The 27,052-nt window shown below is 40.7% G+C and overlaps 1 protein-coding gene across 4 annotated transcripts in view; it reads left to right on the forward strand.

Annotated features, from left to right (window-relative positions):
* LOC145344087 (ELKS/Rab6-interacting/CAST family member 1-like) overlaps nt 1-27,052 on the forward strand; it is a 789,164-nt gene that overhangs the window by 143,165 nt on the left and 618,947 nt on the right. For all 4 annotated transcript variants that reach the window (XM_080190908.1, XM_080190909.1, XM_080190910.1 and 1 more), the window contains one exon: nt 1,083-1,223. In XM_080190908.1, coding sequence (XP_080047034.1) covers nt 1,083-1,223 — 141 coding nt within the window. The remainder of the gene's footprint in view (nt 1-1,082; nt 1,224-27,052) is intronic.

Consider the following 27,052-nt stretch of genomic DNA (forward strand, 5'->3'; position numbering starts at 1 on the left):
TAACTAAGTTTAATTTTGTGTTTCTGCATGAGAAGAGTTAAAACTTTACATTGCTTTATATTAAACAAAGGTGCTTGTCTGTCTGTGTGTTTTGGTTTCATTTTAAACTGTGGCTGCATTGTAATGAAAGGTTTATGATGTAAAAGCAATTATAGAGGTGAAGAATCTGAGCTGTTGCTTATCAACCGGGGCCCCATATTTGTGGTTCAGTTGGAATTAGGTAACTGGGAAGAAAGGAACTCTCTCAGAAACTACCAGCAGAGGCAGGACAGTTGAGTAAGATGTAGAAAACAAGTCCAGAAGCTATAGAACAGAGAGTTCTTTAAAAAACAGGAAATGGAAGAGTAGGCCCAGGAAGACTAAAGTAAAAGGTATTATTCACTATTCAAGAGGCAGAGGGAGGCTCTCAGTTAAAGACAGAGGTGAAAGATGCACACTTGCAGAAATCAGCTAGTGAGATGCCAGACATCTGAAGTCCTAAAGTCACCGACACCTTAATACAGCCTGTGAAGCAGTGATGTTCTGTTGGCATGTCTGGGTACCTGAGAGGTTGTGTTACTGCATTTGGAAATCCAAGGCAGAGGCATACTGAAAGGAGAGATTGAAGTCATTAAAGCGGAACCTTGGTGAAGACATCCAAGAGAAAACTTTGTTTGGGGACGATTCCAAACGTGTTTCTTTGAGAGTAGAGTTTGGAAACACTTGTGTAGAAGTCCGATTTCCAGTAAGACTAGACAAGTACCAGCAGGGGTGCAGAGGGGGAATTGGAAATCCTGCAGGAGTTATGTTGGGCGGCATCTTCCACTTGGTTTCAGAGTGCAATGTATCATAAAAGTGTTGTGGTAGCAAGGAAGTAGTGTACTATAGTTAATCTGTTCATCTTTATAAATGTTTTGGTCTTTTGTTAAAAGTTAATTCGCGGTTCTGTGGCCATGTTCATCCACATTGTTTAAAAAAATGTTATGGTCTATTGAGCCAAGGTCCCATCCTGTGACCTGACTGTCTAGTAGTAACATCAGCTGGCATCAAATCATTATGTTAACAATGTTTGAATAAAAGCACTAATAAATTTAATGCTGTAGGCTATGCTCCTGGACCTGAAAGAGCATGCATCATCTTTGGCTTCATCTGGACTGAAGAAGGATTCCAAGCTGAAATCACTGGAGATATCTCTTGAACAGCAGAAAGAGGAATGCACTAAACTCGAAGCACAACTACGGAAGGTAAATTGATGTTCTAACACTTCATCTTGTGTAAATGCTGGCTTAAGAGTAACCTCTCCATTTTAAAATTGAACATATTTTAACTGATTAATACTGGCTATGATATCAATGTTTCAACCTTTTTAAACATGCTGTTTGTAATCATTAGTTGAATTCTGTTCAGTCTCAGGAGACTAAGCCAATATTCATAGAGATGCTTGACATGAATTCTGTCGTGCAATGTAATTCCATTTCCAGATAACTTTTAAATCCAAATCATGACCATGTTTGTGAATCAATACAGAGAATACTGTCATATATAATAAACCAATGTTTTCTAGTCTGAAAAATCATGGAACAAATTTTCTGGTCTCCAAATTGCAGGAATTTGGATTTACGCCTAAATGTGCATCAGGATCCTATGGAAGTCCTGAATGATGGACCTATGGGAACTGCTTAGGAAGTTTAAACTTCTGATGAGCCCTTGCTCCTTGTGACACTTGGCTAATGTCTCCGACTCTTGAGTAGAGTCGGAGACTTTGAATGGTTGCACAGTACTCACTTGAATAGTTACCTGGGAAATGTTGGACAGATTAAAACTTAGTTGAGCCCCTGGGTAACTCATCAGCTGACTCCCCAGAAAACCACTGCCCAATAACCCCCCAGTCCCCCACCATGCCAATTAACCCCATCATCATACCCTCCCCTCCGATCTGTAACAGCTATCTTCCAGACGTACTGACTGCCTACCTGAATGCTGTGACCCTACACCATGGCCATCATTTCCCAGATCCTTCATCTGGCCACCGCCACTCGGACCTGCCGTTGTACGCCCTGCCCCACAACCAACTTGACACATTATGTACACGTTCCATGAATGATGTTGAAAAAGATGATGCAGCCAAAATAGACCTGGGAGTCTTAGAGGCAACTACCAAGCTAAATGTCTAAGCTATATTTGTTGCATGTAACATAGCCAAAACAATAGAAATTAATCTGAGGAAATTGAAATCGAACTGTACCAGTTTTCATGACTGAGACATTTCTTAAAGGCACAGTATCCTTGTACTGCTTTAATTGTGGGTGATTTTAATCTTCTTAAAGGGGGCAGCTCAGTGGCTTAGTGGTTAGTATTGCTGCCTCACAGCACTAGGGACCCGGGTTCGATTCCCGGCTTGGGTCACTGCCTGTGTGGAGATGGCATGTTCTCCCATCTGTGTGTGTTTCCTCCGGGTCCTCTGGTTTCATTCCACAGTCCAAAAGATGTGCTGGTTAGGTACATTGGCCATGCTAAATTCTCCTTCAGTGCACCCAAACAGGTGCCAGAGTGTGGTGACTAGGGGATTTTCACAGTAACTTCATTGCAGTGTTAATGTAAGCCCACTTGTGACACTAATAAATAAACTTAAAACTTTAAAAAATTTTATACTTTAAATCAAATTGTCAAAGATGGCCTAGTGAACATTAGTTCATAGTGTATTCAACACAGTTTCTTTTGAACAATATGTTTTGGAACCAACCAGGAAGCAGGCAATTTTAGATCTGGGAATGTGTAATGAGGCAGGATTAATTAATGATATAATAAGGGATCCTCTAGCCTAGGGAAAATTATCATAAATAATGGAAATTCACATTCAATTTGAATGTCAGTAACATTGGTCTAAAACTATACATAAAGGCATTTGCCAAAGTGTGAATACAGAGTTGGGTACAGTGGATCTGGAAAAGTTAAAAGGTAAGATAGAGATAAATGGTGGCAGACATTTTAGGAGATACTTCACAAGCTTTTGGATATATTCCATTGAGAAAGAAAAACAGAGAAAAGCTTCACTATCTGTGGCTAACTAAAGAAATTGAGGATGGTACCAGCTTGAAAGAAAAGGCATATAATGCTGCAAAGATTAATAATAGGCCAAAAGGTAAGGTAAATAAAATGCTGGGCTTTAGAGATTGTTGGAACAGCTAAAATAAAGGTAGCCATTATTAGCTTAACAGAGTCAGAGTAGAAGAAATGGGGCTATAAATCAGCAGGTGGGCTTTCTTAGCTGGATACCTGGAGACACAATATCCACATTGCCTGCAAGAAACTGTGCTCCAAAGAGATGTGATATTTGGGTCTTAGAGGTAAATTAGTATAAAGCATTCAGTGAACCCTGGAAGGCTATGTCGTCATGGATATGGGTGGATCTTAAGGTTTTGTTTTGGTTTCAATTTAGCTGACTGTTCTGCATCAGGGCAAGAGATCATACCAAAAAGATGCCGCTGTTCACAGCCCCTAGACACTTAGAGCTGAGAGAAGCCCTGAGAACCATTATTTGTAGCTGGGTGTTGCAGTTTGGACCCCATGTAGTTTGCAGCTCATAGAGAAGCTCATGGAGCTATTAGACTCCAGGTAGTTAGGGCATAGGAGAAGTTCTGTATAGCTGAGAAAGTGGCAGAAGGTCACTAGTTCCATGCAGAACAAGGTTAAGGCTCAGAAGAAGCCCTGGGAGCCTTTTATAGTTTGTGCAGTCAGGAAACTAGAGGTCAGAGAATCCTAGGGCAGTGCTAGCTTAATGAAGCTAGCAGTCTGCAAAAGAACAGAAATTGTGCCAGTAATTAGAGATGGGAGTGCTAGTAGTGGATTGGGTATAATGTATTGAGATGGATTGAAATCCGGTTGGCAGAAAAGAAACCAAAAGTAGGAATAAACGGGTCTTTTTCCAAGTAACAAGCAGTGACTAGTGGAGGACTGCAGGAGTCGGAGCTGGGAATCCAGCTATTCACAATATATATTAATGATTGCGATGAGGGAACTAAATGTATTATCTCCAACTTTGCAGCTGACACAAAGCTGGGTGGAAGGATGAATTGTGAGGAGTTTGGAGAGATGCTTTAGTGTGATTAAGATAAGCTGAGTGAGTGGGCAAATGCATGGCAGATGCAGTGTAGTATGAATAAATTTTATGTTATCCACTTTGGCAAAAACAGGAAGACAGATTATTACCTGAATGACTACAAGTTGAGAGGGCAATGTGCTGGGAGGCCTGTGTGTCCTCGTATACGAGTGGCTGAAGATATGCCTGCAGGTGCAGCAACAATAAAGGTGGCAGATGGTATGTTGGCCTTAATAGCGAGGGGATTCGAGTACAACAGCAGGAATGTCTTGCTACAATTATATAGGATGTTGGTAAGGCCATACGTGAAATATTTATTTGAAGTTTTGGTCTCCTTATCTGACGAAGGATGTCCTTGCTCTATTGGGAGTGCAGAGAAGGTTTACCAGACTAATTCCTGTGATGTGGGATGATTTATGAGGAGAGATTGAATTAGTTAGGATTATGTTTGCTGGAGTTTAGAGGGTGATTTTAATAGAAATCTATACATTCTAACCGGTCTAGAAAGAATAGATGCAGGAACGATATTCCCAATGGTGGAGGTGTTCAGAACCAGAGGTCATAGTCTAAGGATATTGGGTAAACCTTTCAAGACAGATGAGGAGAAGTTTCTTCATCCAGAGTGGTAAGCCTGTGGAATTTGTTACCCAGAAGACAGTCACGGCCAAAACATCACCTGAATGGCCACTATATCCTTCCTTGAGTAAGGAGACCAAAAGTGCACACGATATCAAAGTGTGGTCTCACCAAACCTCTTCCAGTGCAGCAATTCTGCATTACTCCTATACACAAATCTCCTTGCAATAAAGAACATACCATTTGCCACCTAAATTGCTTGTTGCATGGGTAGAGAGGTGGACTGGTGGTGTTGAGATGGCGGCGCGGGCTCGTTGGGCCGAAGGGCCTGTTTCCCGGGCTGTCTTTGTTCTTTGTTCTTTGCACTTGAATGTTAGCTTTCGATGACTTATGACTAAGAGCATTTAGGTCTCTTTGGATATTGACGTTTTATAATCTTCCATTTAAAAAATACACTGCATTTCTGCATACTCTTTGACCACTTGCAGATACGCCAATTATTCCACTTCTGCTTTTTCCTTGGCAGTACCTTGAGGAGGAAGATGGATTAGAATGAATCTGCTGAGAGCAGAGTTCATTTGCTGTTTGGTCCAGATATTGCAGGGTTTAAAAGGATGAGAAGGAAGAAAGGCATAATGTCATTATGAACCCCAGTTAAAACAAATCCCTCTTTCCCCATTTCCGACTGCCTGTGTGGTCTGCCTCACCTGAAGTCCTAATACTTTCTCCATATAAAACTGCTGGAAAGTCAGTCATCTTTCTTTCTGCTGATGTGGACTGTCTTAAAATGAAAATATGATCTTCAGTTGGCTTGAGATGCAGTTAGACCCTATCAAATGAGCATGGTATAAATGAACTACACAATGCATATTTTAGAGCTTAAGTTATAGAAGAGTTCTGTGCTGTCATATGAGCAAGTGCTGATTTTAAGTTGCAGACATGCTTAGTTCAGTACATCCTTGGATGATCTGGCTGGCTCCTCTTACTTTGCCAGATCTCATGAAGTAATTAGACTTTTAAGTTATCGTTCTTGGAATCATTGAGCCGGTACACCATGCCAGTTTGTACTGGAATTCCAGTCGGCACAGTATCTGTTGTGTAGAATATGTAACAACTCCATTACTGAAGAATAATGTATGCATATGAGGGCATTGTCACCAGCCATTTATGGAGTTTTGGCACAAGTATCATGCAGCATGAAATAGTCTATAGAAATTGAACCTTGCAGGTGGTAGGTTTTTGCTTGGGGAACAAATTTTCTAATGAGCAATTTTTCATTACATAGTCATTAAACATGCATTTGCTTTCAGTGTACGCCACCACAAGTTTTATTGCTTCAAAGTGAATAAGGTGAAAAAGCTTTTTGAGACCAGGTGGCATTAAAGGAGTCATATTTGTAGTCACCATTTATACCACCAATTGTATTGTGATTGTGATAAATCTTGCTGGTGAGGCAATGTTGGGGTAGCTTTCAGAGGTATATCATTGCTGGTAAGCTTTATGGAGGCACAGGAAAGCCATACATCTCTCATTTAATGCCTGAATGAACACTGACTTGTGCTGGAATTGGGTAATAGGTGTCAGTTGGCTCATTAATGAGCATGCAACTAGGAATCCCTTGGCAACCTCTGGCTTAAGTGTGAAAGTTTTGATGCTGCTGGGACACTTAGATAAGACCGATCCCACAACTAAGTGGGCCCAGCTGCAATGGTTTCCACTGCAAGGGGTTGCATTAAATCCAGCCAATAATTTAAAATTCTGAGAGGAGGAAGGACAATATAACAATTCTTTGTTTCACTAAGGTTTTTTTTTTAAAATGTCATCCTAAACTACTTCACACGATATTGCATAACGGAGTTGTCAAGTATTCTAAAGCTATGGCTTGTATTACCAGTCACATAGAAAACTTTGTGTGGATTGGTGTGTGGTTGGACTTTCAATCTGTCTTTCAAATATTTGTAATACTTCTGTTTGCTGCCATCTGTCTGAATGTTATTGTAAACTTAGAAATGAATTGTATAAAATTTCTTGGAAAGATATGTTGGTTGCTGCATGCCCTTTTAGGGTTCTTGTGATATCAAGTCACTTCAGCATTATAAACCCTTGCTTTATCAAGTGCTAAGAGCACTTGATGAAAATGCATAGAGAAAAAAATACGCAGAATTACTGTGAACACCCAGAGGTTTTATGAAAAGCCATTTTAGTGAAATGCAGTCATTATATAAAACTTGAAATTCAAGTTGTTGTCACTTTGCTGTTCAGATGAACTTCTGTGATACATAGTCTAGACACAAGGACATGAGCATGTCCATTACAGACTTCAGGGACCTGACGGTTCTAGTAAAACTGCCAACTGAATCCTCTCTGGATTCCTTCCTCCTTAGTGCCCCAGAAAGTGGTAGTGAATTACTCTCTTGCCCTCTGGCTGTCAGAACCACAATGCCAAGTAGTATTGCAAGGCACACAGTTCCAATATTTAGGATTGCACTGAATTTGGGAGTACTGGGAAGCGACATTTAGGAGCACTGCGTGGTAGTTCTGAATTTGGGTGGTGCGAGGGTGAGGCTTTAGTACTTATGGAAGGAGACCCAGAACCCAAGCTCTAGAATCCAGGGTCTGTGAGAGCACTGGAAGAATTGTGAGGTTAGAGAGCGCTGGAACTGCAGTTTAGGGATTTGTGAACACACAGGATGTTCCTGTCAGGAAAAAGCTAGGGTGAAATGTTCAGGAATCCAGGATACCTGCAAATGCAGTTCTGGTGCATGAAGGCTAACTCTGTCAGAAATAAAACAGAAACTGCTGGAAAAACGCAGTAAATCTGGCAGCATCTGTGGAGAGAGAAACAGAGTTAACATTGATGTTTGCTTTTAACTCTGCCAGTATTGAACGGGCTGCTTGATCTAGCAGAATTGGTCCACTGTGCAGGTATATATAACTCAGGAAAACTAGGTTCAAGCTAATCCTTGTACCTCAAAAATAATTCAGAATTACACTTTTTTTATGTTCTTACTACCAATAGGCACTCTCCCAGATCAAAGATTTTAACACCAATTTTGCATTCAAGTGTGCTTAATGCGCTTAATTACGATTTGACAACAAAAGTTTTAAGTTAGACTGATATTAACATCAAATTTGATAATGTGCTCCGAACTACCCAAATCACTCAGTAACCTGCACTTGAAAAATACAAAGAAATTAATTAAGAACATAACATAAGAAATAGGAGCAGGAGTAGGCCATCTAGCCCTTTGAGCCTGCCCCGCCATTGAATAAGATCATGGCTGATCTGTCGTGGCTCAGTTCCACATTCCCGCCCTCTCCCCATAACCCTTAATCCCCTCGCTTGTCAAAAACCCATCAACCTGCGTCTTAAAAATATTTAGCGAAGCAGCCTCCACCACCTCAACGGGCAGAGAATTCCAGAGATTCACCACCCTTTGAGTGAAGAAGTTCCTCCTCAACTCTGTTCTAAACCACCCCCCCCCCCCTTTATCTTGAGGCTGTGCCCCCTAGTCCTACTGTCCTTTCTGAGCGGGAAGAGTCTCTCCACCTCTACCCTATCCATCCCATTCATCATCATTATTACTTAATATCTGGTCCAAAAAAAAGGTGAAAGATGAGTTGGAGATGGGAAAAGGGGTTGGAGGATGGGGGGAGAAAAGGAAAAGATGTAAAGGAAGAAGTGCGTGTATGACAGATGTCAGGTAGAAAATACAATGGAGAATCAAACTGAATATTGAAGGACCAGAATGGAAAAAGTAGCTGTGCTGTAGATATTGTGAATATGTACAATGTCGCAAGGATTAGCCAGAGGAGTGCGAAAGTCTTAAAAACTGACAACAAATGACCAAAAAATAGTAGAGAGGGAGAAGTAAACTGAGGGTAAACTAGCAAATAATATAAAAACCAACAAACAGTGAGAGCTTCTTTACTATATTAATAGGAATAGTAACCAAAAGTGAACATAGGCCTCTTCAAGTATGAGACCTGGAAAATAATAATGGGGAACCAGAAAATGGTAGAGGATTAAATAAATACTTAGTGTCTTGTACCATGAAGACTGATGCATCGAAATCCAAAAATGTTTAATAGTTAAGGGACAAAATGGGGCAGGTAATTAATACAATAACTATCACTGTGGAAAAAGTACCAGGGAAACTAATGGGCCTAAATGCCAGTTAGTTCCCTGGACCTGATAGATTACATCCTTAGATATTAAAGGGAATAGCTATAGAGATAGTGGATGTACTGGCAGTACGCCGGTGTTTGGAAGAATGAGAGATGATCTTTTTGACGTATATTTGATCCTCGGGGGTTGACAGTATAGATGCTGAGTGATCATTGACTCTTGTGGGATGGACTAGGACGTGAGGGCATAATCTCATTGTAGGGGGTTGCCCATTTAAGACAGAAATGAGGAAGAATTTCTTCTCAGGGTAGTGAACCTGTGGAATTCTTTACCATTAAAGTACGTTTAAGGATGAAATAAACAGATTTTAAATCGATAAGGGAATCAAGGAGAATTTTTAAAAGGTGGCCAATTTATGCCTATAGACTTAGATTCTATTTAAAAACTCGCAAACGGCAAAATCTCTGTTCAAAAGATGTAACAAAATTTATTTTAAAACATAAAATCGAAAAGGACATACAAACATAAATGTAAGGCCATTCGGAGGTCTCCAAATGGTTAAAACAGCTTAGGTTCAGAGCTGAAAAACCTCTGAGATCTAGGCTTGCAGCCAAAGTACATAATGGTTATACCCTTTTGTTATCTAAAATACACCTCTTCATTAACTTGGAATCAATTTCATTTAATGTTCACATGTCTGTACAGTTTCTTGACAAGATACTTCAGTCAGTTTCAAACTGTCATTTCAGTACAATGATATCTCATTAGTTCATTCGATTCGGACATCCTCCCATCTTGGCTAAACCCGTTTCCTGGTTGCTATGTAACTATGGATGCTTTCCATAGATGAACCTTTCCCACAGGCACATTGCCAAGACAGGAAGTTACGTGATTGCTGGGCCTGAGGATTTCATTATCTTATGTCTGGACAATGTATGCCGCTATAAAGATACAACATTTGTTCAAAAACTTGAAACTTTCTAATACATACTTTTGCTAACTAATGGATTCCCAGCTTGTAGCTCTAACCTCTGATCTTGCAATACTCTTTGCAGCATTTGCATTTTTTGACTGAGGCAAACAATATATTTTGTGTATTAAAATACATTCATTACTTAAGTATGTATACTTTAAAATCATATTCATCTGTTTTAATACTAAAGCAAAGTTTATTTATTAGTCACAAGGCTGACAATGCTCAATGAAGTTACTGTGAAAATCCCCTCGTTGCCACACTTTGGCACCTGTTTGGGTCAATGCACCTAATCAGCATGTCTTTCAGACAGTGGGAGGAAACCGGAGCACCTGGAGGAAACCCATGCAGACATGGGGAACGTGCAAACTCCACACATAGTGACCCAAGCTAGGAATTGAACCTGGGTCCCTGGCGTTGTGAGGCAGCAATTCTAACAACTATGCTACCGTGCTGCCCGCGTTCATTATTTTATAAACGATATGAGCAAACTGTTCATATTAACTTGTTATAAAGAATCATTTAACCTCTTTTTGCTATCCTGTCTCCGTAAAGACTACATTTGTCTGTGAGTCTCACTAGCTGATTTGAAATTCCCTTCTACAGAGTTATGGGGATAAGGCAGGAAAGTGACATTGAGGATTATCACATCAGATAAGTCGTGATCTCATTGAATGGCGGAGCAGACTCGTTGGGGCAAATGGCCTAGTTCAGCTCCCATGTCTATGGTCTGATCAAACTGAATATAGAAGGACCAGAGTGGAAGTGAGAAAAGTCATGCAGATATTAAGGAGAGATCGTGAGCAGAGACTGGCCGCTAAGGTCTTCCATAAGCATATGAAAAATACATGTGTAGTAAAAGAAAGAGTAGGGCTGATTTGGGATAAAGAAGGGGACTTGCATGTGGAACCAGGAGAAATAGTAGAAATATTAAATGAGTACTTTGTATCGCTTTTTACGAAGGAAGAAATGCTATCCAGGCTGAGGTGAGAGAGGAAGTAACTGCTATATTGGAAGAATTCACAAGTGAGAGGGAGGAGATTTAGGTTATCTTGGCATAAAACAAGTAGGGTACCAGGATTGGATGAGATGTCTCCAAGGATACTGAAGGGACAGTATGGAAGTTGCAGAGGTGCCTTCTAGTCTTCATTAGACACAGGTAGTGCCAGAAGACTGAAAAAGTGGCAATGTTGCACACTTGTTCAAAAGCTGGTGCAAGGATAAAGCTGACAGCTACAGTGGTCAGTTTGAGTTCAGTAGTGGAGGAACTTCTGAAAATTAACATATTGTGGTTGCTGGAATCTGAAACACGTGGAAAATGCTGGAAAAATGCAGAAACTCTGGCAGCATCTGTAAGGAGAGAAAACAGAGTTAAGGTTTCGAATCCATATGACTCTTGCTCAATACTGAAGAGGAGGAAGCTTGTGCTGAATTATATACTATGTAAGAGGGGGTGGAACAGACTAGAAGATCTGAAAGGACTGCTTGGGGCCTTGTATGTGAGAAGACTGAAAGACCTTCCTGTCGAGATTTTCTGGTCGAGCAGCAGTGAACCTCACCCTTTGGCAGAACCGGAAAATTGCACCCCCCATTTCAGACATCTTGAGCAGGATTCTCTGGCCGTGTGCGCCCCAAGACTGGAAATTCCCACCTGAGCTCAACAGCCTTTAAATGGTCTGCCAAATTTTCTGCTTCACCTGCTATAATTCCCTTGGCAGGTGAGATGGGAGAATTTTGGCCGCAGACCAGGACTTTTCTCACAGGTCTCAAGATCCCAACATCATTGTTAATTCGGGTTCAGAAGCCTGAATTGTGGGGAAAGTGGTTTGTGATTTTCCTTGAATCTCCAAAACCCATTTAACCTCTTGAACCAAACTTTTGGTAGTGTGATCTAGTACTGCCTTATAGAACGTAGAGCATAGAACGTTATAGTGCCGTACAGGCCCTTCAGCCCTCCATGTTGTGCTGACCTGTGAAACCAATCTAAAGCCCATCTAACCTACACTATTCCAATATCATCCATATGTTTATCCAATGACCATTTAAATGCCCTTAATGTTGGCACGTCCACTACTGTTGCAGGCAGGGCATTCCACGTCATTACTATCTCTGACATCTGTCCTACATCTATCACCCCTCAATTTAAAAATACGTCCCCTCATGCTAGCCATCTCCATCCCAAGAAAAAGGCTCTCACAGTTCACTCTATCTAATCCTCTGATCATCTTATATGCCCCTATTAAGTCACATCTTAACCGAAAACAGCCTCAAGTCCCTCAGCCTTTCCTCATAAGACCTTCAAATGTTGCCCCTCATTACCATACAAGTTTGACTTTTGAAAGAGTTTTGAAACTCACTCCCTGGGGGAGCAGTTTGGAGGGGCAGAATAAAATTTTGCGTTGTGGAGAAAATAACTCGGTTGACAGTGGGCTGCTTGATGAGTTGCCCTAGTTAAGGATTATGAGAAAGACAAAACAGCATCCCACCAAAACAGACTGCTTTTCCTGAAGTTTCCTTAGTTTTGTGATGTTTGAAGCTTCAAAATTTAGAGATACAGACAATAGACTATGATTGTTTTTGGTGTCTGAATGCTCAAGTGATGTTGCCAGTTGCAAATGTTTGAGTGTTGTGATTTGGGGCAATTGATATCAGTTATGATGCTTGTAAGGTTAAATAATAACCAAATGATTTGAGTGCAATTGATGTTAAATAATGACTAAATGATTGTTTTTGAGTATAATTGATATTGAATGAGGACAAATGAATGCTGTTGAATACAAATGGTGTCAAACCTTTCAGATGAGGGCTATGTCCTTCAGTTTTCTCTTCAGCAACTCCAGACTTAATTCTGATTTGAGAAGTTCTGGGTAATAATACTCAGAAAATAGTTGCCAGCTAAATTCTGAAGCAGCATACATTCAGACATAGGACAGGACAGATCACTATTTATGTTTATGTCCATATTCAATACATACATGTTGACTCTTCCTTCAAGACAATTGACTGAAGGTAACCAAATAGTAGCACTTGCTTTGTTTGAATTGACTTAAACAATGGTGTAATTTCTGGTTCAGATGCTTATTAGCATTCTATGTACTGTGACAGATTTAAGAGACAAGAATAAGCTGAAAGACAACTTTATTTTAACATAGGAATACTTAGCATTTGATAGAGCTGGTGTGGAGTATGGGTTGGTTATGTAACTGAAGAGGTAGACTGGATGTGCCACTATGGGATGAAGGGAAGGACCTATTCCACCGAAAACAAAGGTAGTGAAAAATTCTTCTTCAGTTGACATGATGGTTGAACACATCCTGATGTTTGACTGAATGTAGAAACATGCTTTTGGGTGAGTTGGAAAGGTGGAGCTTGGAAGATTTGTGAAGTGACCACTGGAAAATTCGAGTCTTAAAATAACAATTTACGTATAAGCGTTTTAGTTCTTCTGTTCTAAGAGGTCAGCGGGGTGCAGTATTGAAGAAGTGCACTTAAGCCATCCTGGTGATAGATGGAATATTGAATTTGGAATTTGGGTCAAGATCAATGAATGCATTGAAATTACATATTACTGAGTGGGCAATATGAGATTAGAGCAAAGATCAAGGGCTCAAGAATTAAGCAGTGGAGGTCACGTGATGCAAGCAATGGCATAGCTGTGTTTCCTGTGAGCTCTGGTGCTAATCAGTTAGAAATCCTTTCATTTAGTTTGCTCGTTCACCTTGTATTCAGTTTTTTTTCAGAAGTGAAAACTCCATATTTTGTCCCAGGAAGATTTTTGGTTGCACTTTGCTGACAAAATGCCGAGAAGTGTTAAGAAAATCAACGAAAAGAGAGAGTCAGAGACAACTAGAGTGGAGTCGACCCTTCAACGTTGTGACTTGGTGAAAGAGCTGGCTCTTGACCAAGCATTTTGAAAAGCATTACAACTGATGTCTACTAATATTATCAAGGTCGTTGGTGCAAAACTCGATCTATGAGTTCAAAATATCAGGGCTCAGCCATAAACTGCAGAATCTTGATAAAAGGCTTGATGAAGCTTGGAGAGAATTTTTACTGTGGAAAACGCAACTTCCTTGGTAGAGGCCCACATACAATCCATGCAAAAACAATTGCTCAGTATGTCAAAATATATAGGTAATCTAAAGAAAAAATGTTCAGGTCATTGGTTTGAAAGAAGGAGCTGAAGGTTATCTTTGAATTAAATTTTCTGAGAACTGGCTACCACGCTTTCTTAACATAGAAATGAAAACTGGGTGCGTTAAATTAGAAAGGGCACACCATTTCCTTGCGTTGAGACCAAGGGATAACCAATGATGCTGGCCCATAATTATGTGTTTTCATTTCTTCAAAGATCTTCAGAAATATTAATGGCAGCTATTCATGGTGGTGGGGCCTTCCTCTATGATGGAGCAAAGGCCTCTTTCTTTTAAGATTTTTCAACGGTGGTACAACAAAGGCACAAGGGTTTTGATGAAGTTAGAAGACAACTGAAGGCCATTGGAGCCTGGTATGCTCTGCTGTTCGTTGCCATATTGAGGGTCACATTCAACAACTCTACAAAAGCTTTTGATACCCTGGCTAAAGCTGAGGCTTTCATGAGTTTTGTGGAAGACAACAATTCAGATCCCTCTGCTGAATGTCTCTAGTAACAGGTTGCAGTTGATTGTAAAGTCTGGACTTTAGCATGGCCAATCCACCTAACTGGCACATCTTTGGACTGTGGGAGGAAACTGGAGCACTTGGAAGAAACCCATGCAGACAGTGAGAGAATGTACAGTTGCCCAAGGCCAGAATTGAACCTGGGTCTCTAAAGCTGTGAGGTAGTAGTGCTAACCACTGCCACAGTGCTGCCCTTTTTGATTAATAAAAATGTGCCATTTAGATCTGAAAACTGTGTGAAGGATAAAGGGGGAAGGTTTGTAATTGTTAAAGGAATGTTGCATGGAGAAAGTTTTATGATAATGTATGTGTATGGTCCTCCAATTTATTCTTCTGATTTTGTAACTAAAGTCTTTATGGATTTTACTGAATTAGCATCAACAAATTCTTTCACAGGAGGGAATAACTGCCACCTAAATCCTTTGATGGACAAGCTTCCGATAACTCGAAAGCCGCTTACTTAACAGGTGAAGGCATTCTGTATGTACACTCACCCAAATCATTGATATAACCCTGAGAGTCCCTGATTCCTCCAAATGAGAAAACCATGGTCCATAAGACCCGGAGGAAAATCTAGGTTACCCTGTAGAGAAGAGCAGAAGTCAACAAATCAAATCATGGAACACATTCCACACTCTGAGACAAGTGATTATTGGAGTCTCCAAGAAACAGGGTTTGTAAATTCTGGCTGGCCAGTTTCAAAATTGAACCAAATGGAAGTGAGTCCCTTTTAAACATTCTCATATAAATCTAAGATGAGGGGTTAGCTGATACAATTTTATATTTGGCACACCAAGGCCCCTGTTGAACTCAGAAGTTGTAATGAGGCCAATCTTAAGCCAGATCTCTTTTTTCCAAATGAAGGAGCAATGTCCCCCATTAATTTCCTTCAGGGCCTTAGCAGAAAGTAAAATTGGTAATATCTGTAGAGGGTACAGCAACCTAAGTAATACATTCATCTTAATCAGTGCTATCTCACTCAGTCATGATATAGGTAGAGAGGACCAGCAATGTAGACCCTTTCACTATCACCTGCACAGCCAATTTTTGTGTCATCTGCAAATTTCCTGATTGTGCCTTCCAAATTTAAATCCAAATCATTGATATGTACAACAAATGGCAACGGTCCTACTGAGTCCTGTGGAGCACTCTAGAAACTGCTTTCCATTCGCAAAAAAATCCACCAACTCTGTTTCCAATAATTTGCCCACCACTGAAGTCAGATTGACCTGGCCTATTCATCGTAGCCTTTTTAATAAAGGTAGTAATATAAATTATAGGTTTTATTCAATATGCAAAAATCATTGTAAATTAGAGATGCTACAATATAAATATTAAAAAATAATGAATTGGATGCAGGTGTTGTGATCAGGGCTGTACAAAAGCAAACCTAAAACACAACAATATCTGCAACATGGCAAGCAAAATGTAGTCCTTGATATACTATGGCAATGCTGTATATAAAGGCATCAATGATGAGACAAAAAGAATCAAAAGGCAATAAATTATCACAGAAAAGTTAATGGAAGATTAAGACAGCAACCAATGCTATACTGGTAAATGGGAACATCAATTTGTACCACTTGTGAAAGTAGGTAGAATGTGAAATATGTTATTGTTTTTAAATATTAGCAAAGATAATTTATTTAAAAGTAAATTGAAATTCCTGTTCAATTGAAACCAATAGATGCCAGTCTTGTTATGCTGTTCAGTTTTGAGAGGGAAGTGCTGAGTCAGTGGTCATGAGAATAATTTATAACAGTACTTAGAATGGCATCTGGTCTCAGTGGCCCCAATAAATTCTAGTGCAATTATAAAAGGCCCATTAAATTTAAGTGCATCTTTGGTTACTCAGCTGCAGGAATTTTTATTATTTTCATCCATTAACCCACTTCAGCCACTTTGCATGTTGTGACTGACATAGTTTTTTTTCCATTATTTGTCTTATTTTCCTTTTCAGAAAAAAATCTAAATATTTTATGTATTGAGGGTGAGAAAAGGCAGTCAAGCCTCATGCATGTGTGTTCCATTTTTAACTCCTCTATGTGTTTGCCATCTTACTGTGCCCTACTGCCCACCCACATACCAGGAAGTCGAAAGGTCAAAAATTGAGATCTAGAGCCAATCAAAAAATCTTCCCTGATCCCTAATTGTTATGACAAGCAAGCCTGAAGAATTACTTTTCTTGGGAATTAAGTTTCCTCTCTGCTTCATTGGGCCCCACAATAAATTTGTGTATGTGATAAGCATGGTTTTCTTTCTTTCTGATACCAAGAAATTGGCGTTTAAAATTATGAAAGGATGTAAGGTAGATGAAAACAGTTTCTTGTAGATGCAAGATTGCACATAAGCGATTAAGAACGTCAGGGAAGGGAAATATTTGTGCATGATGTGAGTCTGTGGAATTCATTTCCAAGTTAGTGGTTGAGGTTGGAACTGTCTTTAATCAAAATTAGGTTGGAATGACAGAAAATGGATATGACAATAGCATGAGTATATGTGATCAGAACAATTTTGGCACATGAAATCTAAGCACCAATATAGATTGGATAAACCAAATTAACATCAACCTCGTTTGGAGCCAAGGACAAAGGCTTGCATTAGTGCTCTTATTGTAGGGCATGGAAAAAACTAATGAAAAACTATGTCAATTGATTAGAATGGAAAAGTCCTGAGAAAATGATGATTCTATGTAAACCCTTATTAAGACTAGAGTTGAACTATTGTTTAAGTGAGTGGACAAGGGTCTGGCAGATGATACAATGTTGGTAGATGTGAAGTCATCCATTTTGACAGGAATAACAGCAAAATGAACTATTTAAATGGTTAGAAATTGCAGCATACAGCTGTGCAGGGGGCATAGGTATCCTTGTGCATGAATTGCAAAAGGTTGGTTTGCAGATGCAGCAGGTAATTAAGAAGGCAAATGGAATTTTATCCTTCATTGCCAGGGGATGGAGTTTAAAAATAGTGAGGTTATTTTGCAGCTGTATAACGTGCTGGTGAGGCCACACGTGAGTACTATGTACAGTTCTGGTCTCCTTACTCAAGGAAGGATATACTGGCACTGGAGGGGTGCAGAGGAGATTCACTAGGTTGATTCTGGAGTTGAGAGGGTTGGTTTATGAGGAGAGACTGAGTAGACTGGGACTATACTCAGTGAAATTCAGAAGAATGAGGGGAGATCTTGTAGAAACATATAACATTATGAAGGAAACAGATAAGATAGAAGCAAGGAGATTGTTTCTGCTGACAGTGAGACCAGAATGTAGGGAGCATAGCCTTAAAATAAGGGGGACCAGACTTGGGACTGAATTGAGGAACTTCTTCACCCAAAGGGTTGTGTATCTGTAGAATGCCCTGCCCAGTGAAGCAGTTGAGAGTACCTCACTGAATGTTTTTAAGGCAAAGCTAGATAGACTTTTGAACAGCAAAGGAATTAAGGGTTATAGTAAGTGGGCAAGTAAGTGGAGCTGAGTCCACAAAAAGATCACCCATGATCTTCTTGAATGGCAGAGCAGGCTCGAGGAGCCAATGGCCTACTCCTTCTCCTAGTTATTATGTTCTTATGTACTGTGTTCACTTTTGGACTCTTTACTCTGGGCATAACTGAGAGGGTATGGTGCAGTTTAGCTGGGATGCTGTTTGGTGTAATGGAAAACAAATACAAGGTAAGACTTGGAAGAAGTTGTGTGATTTTCATTCAGATTTGATAGAAACGTTTAAGGCAGTAATGTCATGGATGGTATCAAGACAATGGCAGATGATGTAATGTGTGGTTATTTTAATGCTGAGATTGTGCTATAAACATAATTCGAGAAATTCAAGGAATATGGTGTCATAGATGTGCCAATAGCAAGCCAGGCCAAAAATGTAAAATCTTCATGTCGATTTCAAAAGGCATTACACGATGTGTCTCCCGGTGATGAGATTAGCAGGTTTTAGACAGACCAGAAGAATGTATTGTCATGCTGATATGAAATGTCCTAATTCAGTGATTGAACCATCGAGGGGAGGCATACATATGTTAATTTTTAGAGCCATGGAAGCTGAGTTCACTGACAGCAAATACACTGAGAACAATCAAAGGGGAAAAATAGTACAATTGCCAACACATTGGAAAACAGAAGAGCAGATTCCACCCAGCCACTTAGAACCTAGCAGACAAGAAGCAAAAGTGCAGAAACCTTTTGGTAGAAGAGGTGTTTCCCCGGATAATTCCTCAATTGTGTACAGTGTACTAACTATAAACTGGCCTTTACTTATCGATCTATTGACATGGATGTTGTTTAGGAAGAAGGATGTAATTAAAGCTTTTAGATCTTTTAAATACACTTTGGACCAAAAAGGGTAATTTAAACATAAGCCATGTGGCTGTGTTTCATAGGCCTTATACTTAACTGTCATAGATAATTTGTGTCCAGATTGTATATATGTGTCTTTTGTCTATTGTAATGAATCGTCTTTAAGTGTTGTACTGTGCATGGGCTGATTGCTTTATCACCAGGTCCCTCAAGTAACTTGTCACTAGGTCTTTCAAATGACTCCTCACACATTCCCCATTAACAAAATGACACACCATGAATTGGAGTTCCGAGTTGGCACACTCTTGCAGATAACATTAGCCAGGCTTGTGACAATAGCTATGGACTTTGAAGATGACTACACGTTCAAGGAAAAGGAGGCTGGTTGGCCTGCAGTTTGCATGGATAGAGGTGTCCAGGTTGGATTCTTTGAAATACCAGCAGCATTGGTTTGGCTGAATGGCTCTTGTAATTTTTACATAATGAAATTTTTAGCAGTAAGCCACAGCTCTTTAAGAGCAGGCATCCCTGCTAATTTACCTCCCCAACCTAGTGTGCTGTAAGCCAAGCTCTGTATTCAAATTGGACGAGGCCTCATGTACACCTCCTTAAAGATTTGTGTCCTGACTAATATAACAAGATAAGATGCAAGTGAACTTCCATATTGATTGTACATTTAACACGCATCTTTAGAGAGTGTTTTTATTTAGATCGTGGCTTTGCAACATTATGGTCCATATTGGCCTTAGAGTTATTTGTACACCGGAATTGCTGAGGGCAGTATTAGGGATTTGTGTTAATGGAGGAGCACTTTGGGGCCAGTGACTATGAATCTATTAGTTTTAAACAGATATGGAAGAGGATAGGTCTTGTCCACAAGTTGAAGTTCTAAACTGGGGCAAGACCAATTTTAATGGTATTTGACAGGAACTTTCAAAGTTGATTGTGGGATGCTGTTCACAGATGAAGAAACATCTGGCAAGTGGGAGGCTTTCAGAAGTGAGATACTGAGAATTCAGTACCAGCATGTTCTTATTAGTGTGAACAGCAAAGCTGGCAGGAGTAGGGAACTCTGGATGACTAGAGATATTGAGGCTCTGGTCAACAAAAAGAGGAAGCATATGTTAGGTATCGGCAACTGGGGTAAGTGAATCCCTTGAGGAGTATAGGGAGTATAAGAAGACACTTAAGAGGGAAATCAGGAAGGCAAAAACAGGACATGAGATAGCTTTGGCAGTGAAGGTAAAGGAGAATTCAAAAAGATTCTACAAATGTTTTAAAGGCAAAAGAGTAACCAGGAAGAGAATAGGGCCCCTTAATGATCAATGAGGTCATCTATGCGTGGAGCCACAGGAGGCAGGTGAGATCCTAAGCAAATATTTCTCGTCAGTATTTATCATTGAGAAAGACATGGAAGCTAGGGAACTCGGGGAAGTAAATAGTGATGTTTTGAAAAGCGTGCAGATTACAGAAGAGGAGGTGCTGGAGGTCATAATACATATAAAGGTAGATAAATCCCTGGGACCTGATCAAGTGTATCCCAAGACATTGTGGGAAACTGGGGAAGAAATTGTGGGCCCCCTAGCAGAGATATTTGTATCATCAACAGCCAGGGGTGAGGTGAGATGACAGAAGACTGGAGGGAGGGAAATGTTGTGCCGCTTTTAAGAAAGGCGGCGGGGAAATGCCGGGGAAATGCCAGGGAACTACAGACTGATGAGCCTAACTTCAGTGGTGGATTAGTTGTTGGAAGGGATTCTGAGAGGATGTATGTGCATTTGCAAAGGCAAGGACTGATTAGAGATAGTCAGCACAGCTTTGTGTGAGGGAAATCATGTCTTACAAATTTGATGATTTTTTTTGCAGGGATGACCATGAAAATAAATGAGGCAGTGCATAGACATTGTCCACATGGACTTTAGCAAGGCCTTCGACAAGGTACTGTATAGTAGACTAGTCAGTAAGGTTAGATCACATGGGATCCAGGGAGAAATAGCCAATTGAATACAAAATTGGCTTGCTGGTAGGAGACAGAGAGTGGTGGTAGAGGATTATTTATGAACTGGAGGCCTGTGATTAATGTTGTGCTGCAGAGATCAGTGCTGGGTCCACTGTTGTTTGTCTTTTATAATAAACAATTTGGATGAAAATGTAAGAGACATGCTAAGTTTACAGATGACACCAAAATTGGTGGAGTAGTGGACAGTGAAGAATGTTATCTGAGACTACAACGGGATCTTGATCAACTTGGCCAGGATATGACAGTTTGATTCAGATAAATGCGAGGAGTTGCATTTTGATATGATAAAGCAAGGCAGGACTAAGGGCCCTGGGGAGTGATGTCACAGAGAGACCTAGGGGTGCAGGTACACAGTTCTTTGTAAATGGCATCACATAGAGACAAGGTGGTGAACAAGGCCTTTGGCACACTTGCCTTCATTGGTCAGAACATTGATTACAGGAGTTGGGATGTTATGTTACAATTGTAAAAGACATTGGTAAGGCCACGTTTTTGGAGTACTGCGTACAATTCTTGTCACCCTGTTGTAGGAAGGATGTGATTAAACTAGAAAGGATGCAGAAAAGATTTACAAGGATGTGACTGGAACTGGCATCTTTGAATTATGTGGAGAGGTTGGATAGGCTGGGACTTTTCTCCCCCCTGGAGTTTAGGAGGATGATCTTACAGAGATTTATAAAATCATGAAGGGCATAGATAAGATAAATAGTCAAGGTCTTCTCCCCACTATACGGGAGTCCAAAACTAGAGGGCATAAGTTTTAAGGTGAGAGGGGAAAAATTTAAAAGAAACCTAGGGGAACTTTTTCCACACAGAGGGTGATACAAATATGGAATGAGCTGTCAGAGAAGGTGGTAGAGGCAGGTACAATTACAACATTTAAAAGACATTTGGACTGGTACATGGATGGGAAAGGTTTTGAGGAATGTGAACCAAATGCAGGCAAATGAGATTAGTTCAGTTTAGGAGACCTGGTCGGCATGGACAATTTGGGCCAAAGGGTCTGTTTCCATGCTGTATATCTATATGACTCTGTGACTCTAAAAACATAAAAATTGCTCTGTTGAAAACAAAGGCAAGGAGGTCCTCAGCGACTGCAGTAAAAAGTTGGCGAGATGGATCTACCTTGTGTTGTACTCTACGGAGAACACTCTCAGAAAAAGCTCTGTAGAAAGCCTGCCTGTCATGTCAGAGCTGATATCGAAGCCAAAGTGGAGGAACTTGGCAAAACTGCAGGTACTGATTCTATACCACTTGAACTTATTAAGCACAGGGAACCAGTACTCTGCAGCATTTGCACAAACTTCTCTGTCTCTGCTGAAGTGAGGGGTCAGTTCCCAGGATTTGCATGATGGAAAGATTGTGACCCTGTACAAGAACAATTGCAACAACAAATAACTATTGAGGCATCTCCCTGCTGAGCGTTGTGGGGAAAATATTTGGCCTGTTACCCTTGTCAGACTGCAAATCTTGACTGAATGCATCTACGCAGAATTTCAGTGTGGTTTCAGAACTGGAAGATCCAGAATTGACATGATCTTTTCATTCTGACAATTACAAGAGAAATACAGTCAATACAGGAGACCACTATATATTGCCTTAATTGATTTCATAAAGATATTTGACCATATGAGCATACATGGTCTACTTAAGCTGCTCGAGAAAATTGGTTGCCAAAGCAGTTCAGTGTGATCTCTTTCCGTGACAACTTAATTGGGGTAACAATTCTGAACCTTCTGTTCAAAACCAGTCTGCAGTGAAGTCAAATGATGTTGTGTCTGGCAGCATTATCTGTGGGCATATTATCTTTGCTACTATCAAATGCTGGCAGGTCATCTACACAGTATCAACTTCCATATGATAGAGAACTAAAGAGCTATTTGCCTGAGATCCAAATCAAAGATGTGCCAAGTACTCATCCTGCCCTCCGCTGATGATGCTGCCCTAGAATTCCATTAACGATGGACATCTTCAATGGCAAATGGACAGACTTTGTCATCCCTTTGAAGAATTTGGTTTGACCAGTAACATCAGAAAGACTAATGCCATGATCCAGGGATTTTCCGTGCTACTATCCATCAGCATTGACAATGTGATGCTGAAGGTTGTTGATAGCTTCATATATATATATCAGCTCCACAATTAACCGCAATCTGTCACTTGATGCTGAAACCTACATGCATTACAAAAGTTTTAGCTCTTATGTCCAAGTTGGGAGAGCGTGGAACACTAACATCCTGACTGAGAAAACCAAGCCTGTGATCTTAGCAGACTTCTCTACAATGGTGTGATCAGGGCAAAATATATGAGGCTGATGAAAAGACTGAACAGTTTCCATCTTCACTGTCTCAGATACGTTCTTGGCATCTCCTGGGAGGAGCTGGGCACTAACTGTGAGGTCCCGGCACATGCTAATTCCATCAGCGTACACTTGGCCAGAGATGTTTGGGCTGATTTAGCCACATTCAGTGGAATGGATAAGAGCTGTATACCTATTAGACCTTCTCTGGTGAATAATTGGCCATTGGGTCAAGATCTCCAGGGCAACCATATCTCTGCTTCAAGGACATCTGCAAGCAAGGCATGTTGATCGTGGATATACACAATAACAACTGGGAGACATTAGCTGATGTCCGTGATCTTTGGAGGCTGACTATTTGGAAGAGAGAGGTGAGAAACTAAAAGCTCAGTTAGTCGAGCAGACAGTCCAGAGAAGACAAAGGCCAGCATATCTCAGCCCACTGTTAGCCAATGCAGCAGAGACTGCTGTGCTAGAGTGGAGCTCCTGAACCACACCACATGATGATTAACACATAGTTGACCACGACAGGGCAAACCATCATCTCACAAGATGGAAATCTACCACTCAGATGGTGGTCAGATGAGGTTGAGCTCTTTATTCTGCTTATTTGTGAGTAGGTTTTTTTATTTGCAGCAGTAAAATGCAGTTTTTTTTTTCAAGGCTTGTACTGTAGTTGGGCAGTGGTTGAGATACCGTAGTGATTCTGGATATTTTTCTGCTTCTTTTACAATGTTTGAGTTCCAGTTGTCACTGCTTTCTCCAGGTTTCCAGGAATGTGTGAGTGAATTCACAAAAAAATGTAAAACTTGCAAATCCACTGAAAACAAGGAGGGATTTTAAAAATATATTATAACACCATGTATTATAACAACTCATCTGAGTACCATCTCAGTGGTAGATTTCCATCTTGTGAGATGATGGTTTGCCCTGTGGTGGTCAACTGTGTGTTAACCATTGTGTGGTGTGGCTCAGGAGCCCCATCCTGGCATGGCATTGCGAGGCATCTTGAAGGGAATTGCTTGATAGGGCAGACGCAACACGGTTTCATTAAAGGGAAGTCGTGTCTGACAAATTTACTGGAGTTCTATGAGGATGTGTCTAGGGCGGTGGATAGAGGAGAGCCGGTGGATGTGGTCTTTCTGGATTTTCAGAAGGCGTTTGATAAGGTACCTCACAAGAGGTTACTGCAGAAGGTCAGAGGACATGGAGTTGGGGGTAGGGTGTTAGCGTGGATAGAGGATTGGTTGTCAAATAGGAGGCAGAGAGTGGGGGTCAATGGGTGCTATTCGGATTGGCGGTTGGTGACTAGTGGGGTGCCCCAGGGGTCGGTGCTGGGGCCTCAGCTATTTACCATTTATATAGATGATCTGGAGGAGGGAACCGAGTGTAGGGTGTCGAAATTTGCTGATGACACCAAGATTGGGGGAAAGGCAAATTGTGCGGAGGGTGTGGAGAGTCTGCAGAAGGATCTAGATAGGCTGGGCGAATGGGCCAGGAAATGGCAAATGGAATTTAATGTTGGCAAGTGTGAGGTGGTCCACTTTGGTAGGAAGAATGGTAGGAAGGACTATTACTTACGTGGCGAAAAACTGCAGCAGGCGACGGTGCAGAGGGACCTCGGGGTCCTTGTGCATGAGTCGCAAAAACCCAGCCTGCAGGTGCAGCAGGTGGTCAGGAAGGCGAATGGGATGCTGGCCTTCATAGCGAGGGGGATTGAATATAAAAGTAGGGAGGTCTTGCTGCAGCTGTATAGGGCATTGGTGAGGCCGCAGCTGGAGTACTGTGTGCAGTTTTGGGCGCCGCACCTGCGCAAGGATATTTTGGCCTTGGAGGGAGTGCAGAGGAGGTTTACTAGGCTGATACCGGAGTTGAGGGGGTTGAGCTATGAGGAGAGGCTGAATAAACTAGGCTTGTACTCGTTAGAGTTTAGAAGAATGAGGGGAGATCTCATTGAGACGTATAAGATGATGAATGGGATGGATAGGATAGAGGTGGAGAGACTCTTCCCGCTCAAAAAAGACAGTAGGACTAGGGGGCACAGCCTCAAGATAAAGGGGGGGCGGTTTAGAACGGAGTTGAGGAGGAACTTCTTCACTCAAAGGGTGGTGAATATCTGGAATTCTCTGCCCGTTGAAGTGGTGGAGGCTGCCTCGCTAAATATTTTTAAGAAGCGGGTTGATGGGTTTTTGATAAGAGAGGGGATTAAGGGTTATGGGGAGAGGGCGGGAAAGTGGAACTGAGCCACGACAGATCAGCCATGATCTTATTGAATGGCGGGGCAGGCTCGAAGGGCCAGATGGCCTACTCCATATTTCTTATGTTCTTATGTTCTTATGGAAGTCTGCTGCATTGGACAACAGTGGGCTGAGAAGGCGCATGATACACTGGTCTCTGTCTTCTCTGGACTGTGTCATGGTATGGAGCAGTGATATTTTTATTTTCCATTTTTCTAAAATGTATAAATTAAAAACAGCTTGATAATGCAGCATTATGTTAATTGGATCCATTGGTCTATTGATGTGTTTTTCCTGTCTAATCCCAGTTATGGATCCATACAAGAGAGCCAGAACACAGAATTAACAGTGCTGAAAATTTGCAGAAGGCAGTGCTTTCAATTTTTCCTTTAGTTGCTAATGGTGGCTGTGTTTTTTTAGAACTTGTAATTTGTACAAAACTGTGATTTTATCAAAGTGTTGCTTTGCTGTCGCATGATCCTTCCAGTCAGTCACTGAAACTTCTCTTATCTTTTTAGAAGCTATCAGTCTCAACGGGAATTGTAACAGAAATTTTTGTTTGTTCTCGAGCATGTGTTTTTCCTCTCAGCTTTGTTGTGTCAGCATTGGATACAACTTTTCCATTCTCTAAAACATTATTTTCCTTTTTTTAAATCATTAGTTTTGAGCGTGCTTGCTATCTAGTTGCCCATACCATGCTGTGTTTGCTGTAGTTTTAATTCAGACGCTTTAACCTACCAACTGTCATTAATTTCTCCTTCTCAGCCTGATGCTCTAATATCCTTTTAAATTTAGTGGGCTGAGTTTCTGGCTCATTGGATGCATCTTTGGTTCAAACATGAATCTTCACAGCAAAATTATAGGAAGCTATTGATTCTCTTAAGACACTCAGCTTTTTGTGCACAAGTTCAGTTTCCGCAGCCTCTGGACTTCTATGAAACCATTCGAGTAAGCAGACAATACCTGTCAAGTCATTTCCTGAGTTGAAAAAAACCTACACCCTCAATAGGCAAATAAGGAACCATCCCCACAATTACAGAAACAGTAACTAAGTCACATTTTAAATTACCTCTATATAAAGGAACAGGTAAATAATTTCCCTCGGCACCCTGTATCAATACATTTTTTTAGAAACTTTTTTGGAGAGAAATTCATATCTTTTTGCAAATGTTTACTTACGAAGTAACTTGGAGAAGTGGGTAGAAGTACTGTCTTTACTGGATGCTCGTTTGTCAGCAAGGGACCTGACTCTCTTTCTGCCTCAAACGTTTAGATTGATAGTGTGAAAAAGTTGGAATGAAATGAAAAGTCAAGGATTGTGAAGGTAGGCATGTATCTGCACTGAGGACCTGTGAAATGCAGATTGGACTTAGTAGCAAGGTGAAACCAATGTTTTGTTAAGCAAAGTGGAGACCAGCAGTCTAGTGGCCTAGATCACAGCCATACCCAGTTTGCAAACTGGGTCAAGCTTTTGTGCTGAAAGCAGAAGAAACTGCCTGTATTGGACACCAAAAATTCGATCCTAACCTAGAAAAGTTTCTCAAAAGCAAGCTACAGATCTCGTGTGGTAATATTTGCTAGACTTCGCTCATTGTGTTAAAACCCTTGGGATGTTGCTTTGGGGAAAGTGTATTCTCAGAGTTTAGGGAAGTACTCAGATTAAAGTAGGTATATTGTCTGGATAACCATCATCTTAGTTGGTTGTAAATGTTGTTCTTTACTGTTGTATTTCTTGTGTGTTTTAAAGTTTAATAAACATTATTTTATTTGAGTCATG

The sequence above is a fragment of the Carcharhinus amblyrhynchos genome, chromosome 6 (assembly GCF_965287045.1).
Source record: "Carcharhinus amblyrhynchos chromosome 6, sCarAmb.v2.hapA, whole genome shotgun sequence".
NCBI classification, from domain to species: domain Eukaryota; kingdom Metazoa; phylum Chordata; class Chondrichthyes; order Carcharhiniformes; family Carcharhinidae; genus Carcharhinus; species Carcharhinus amblyrhynchos.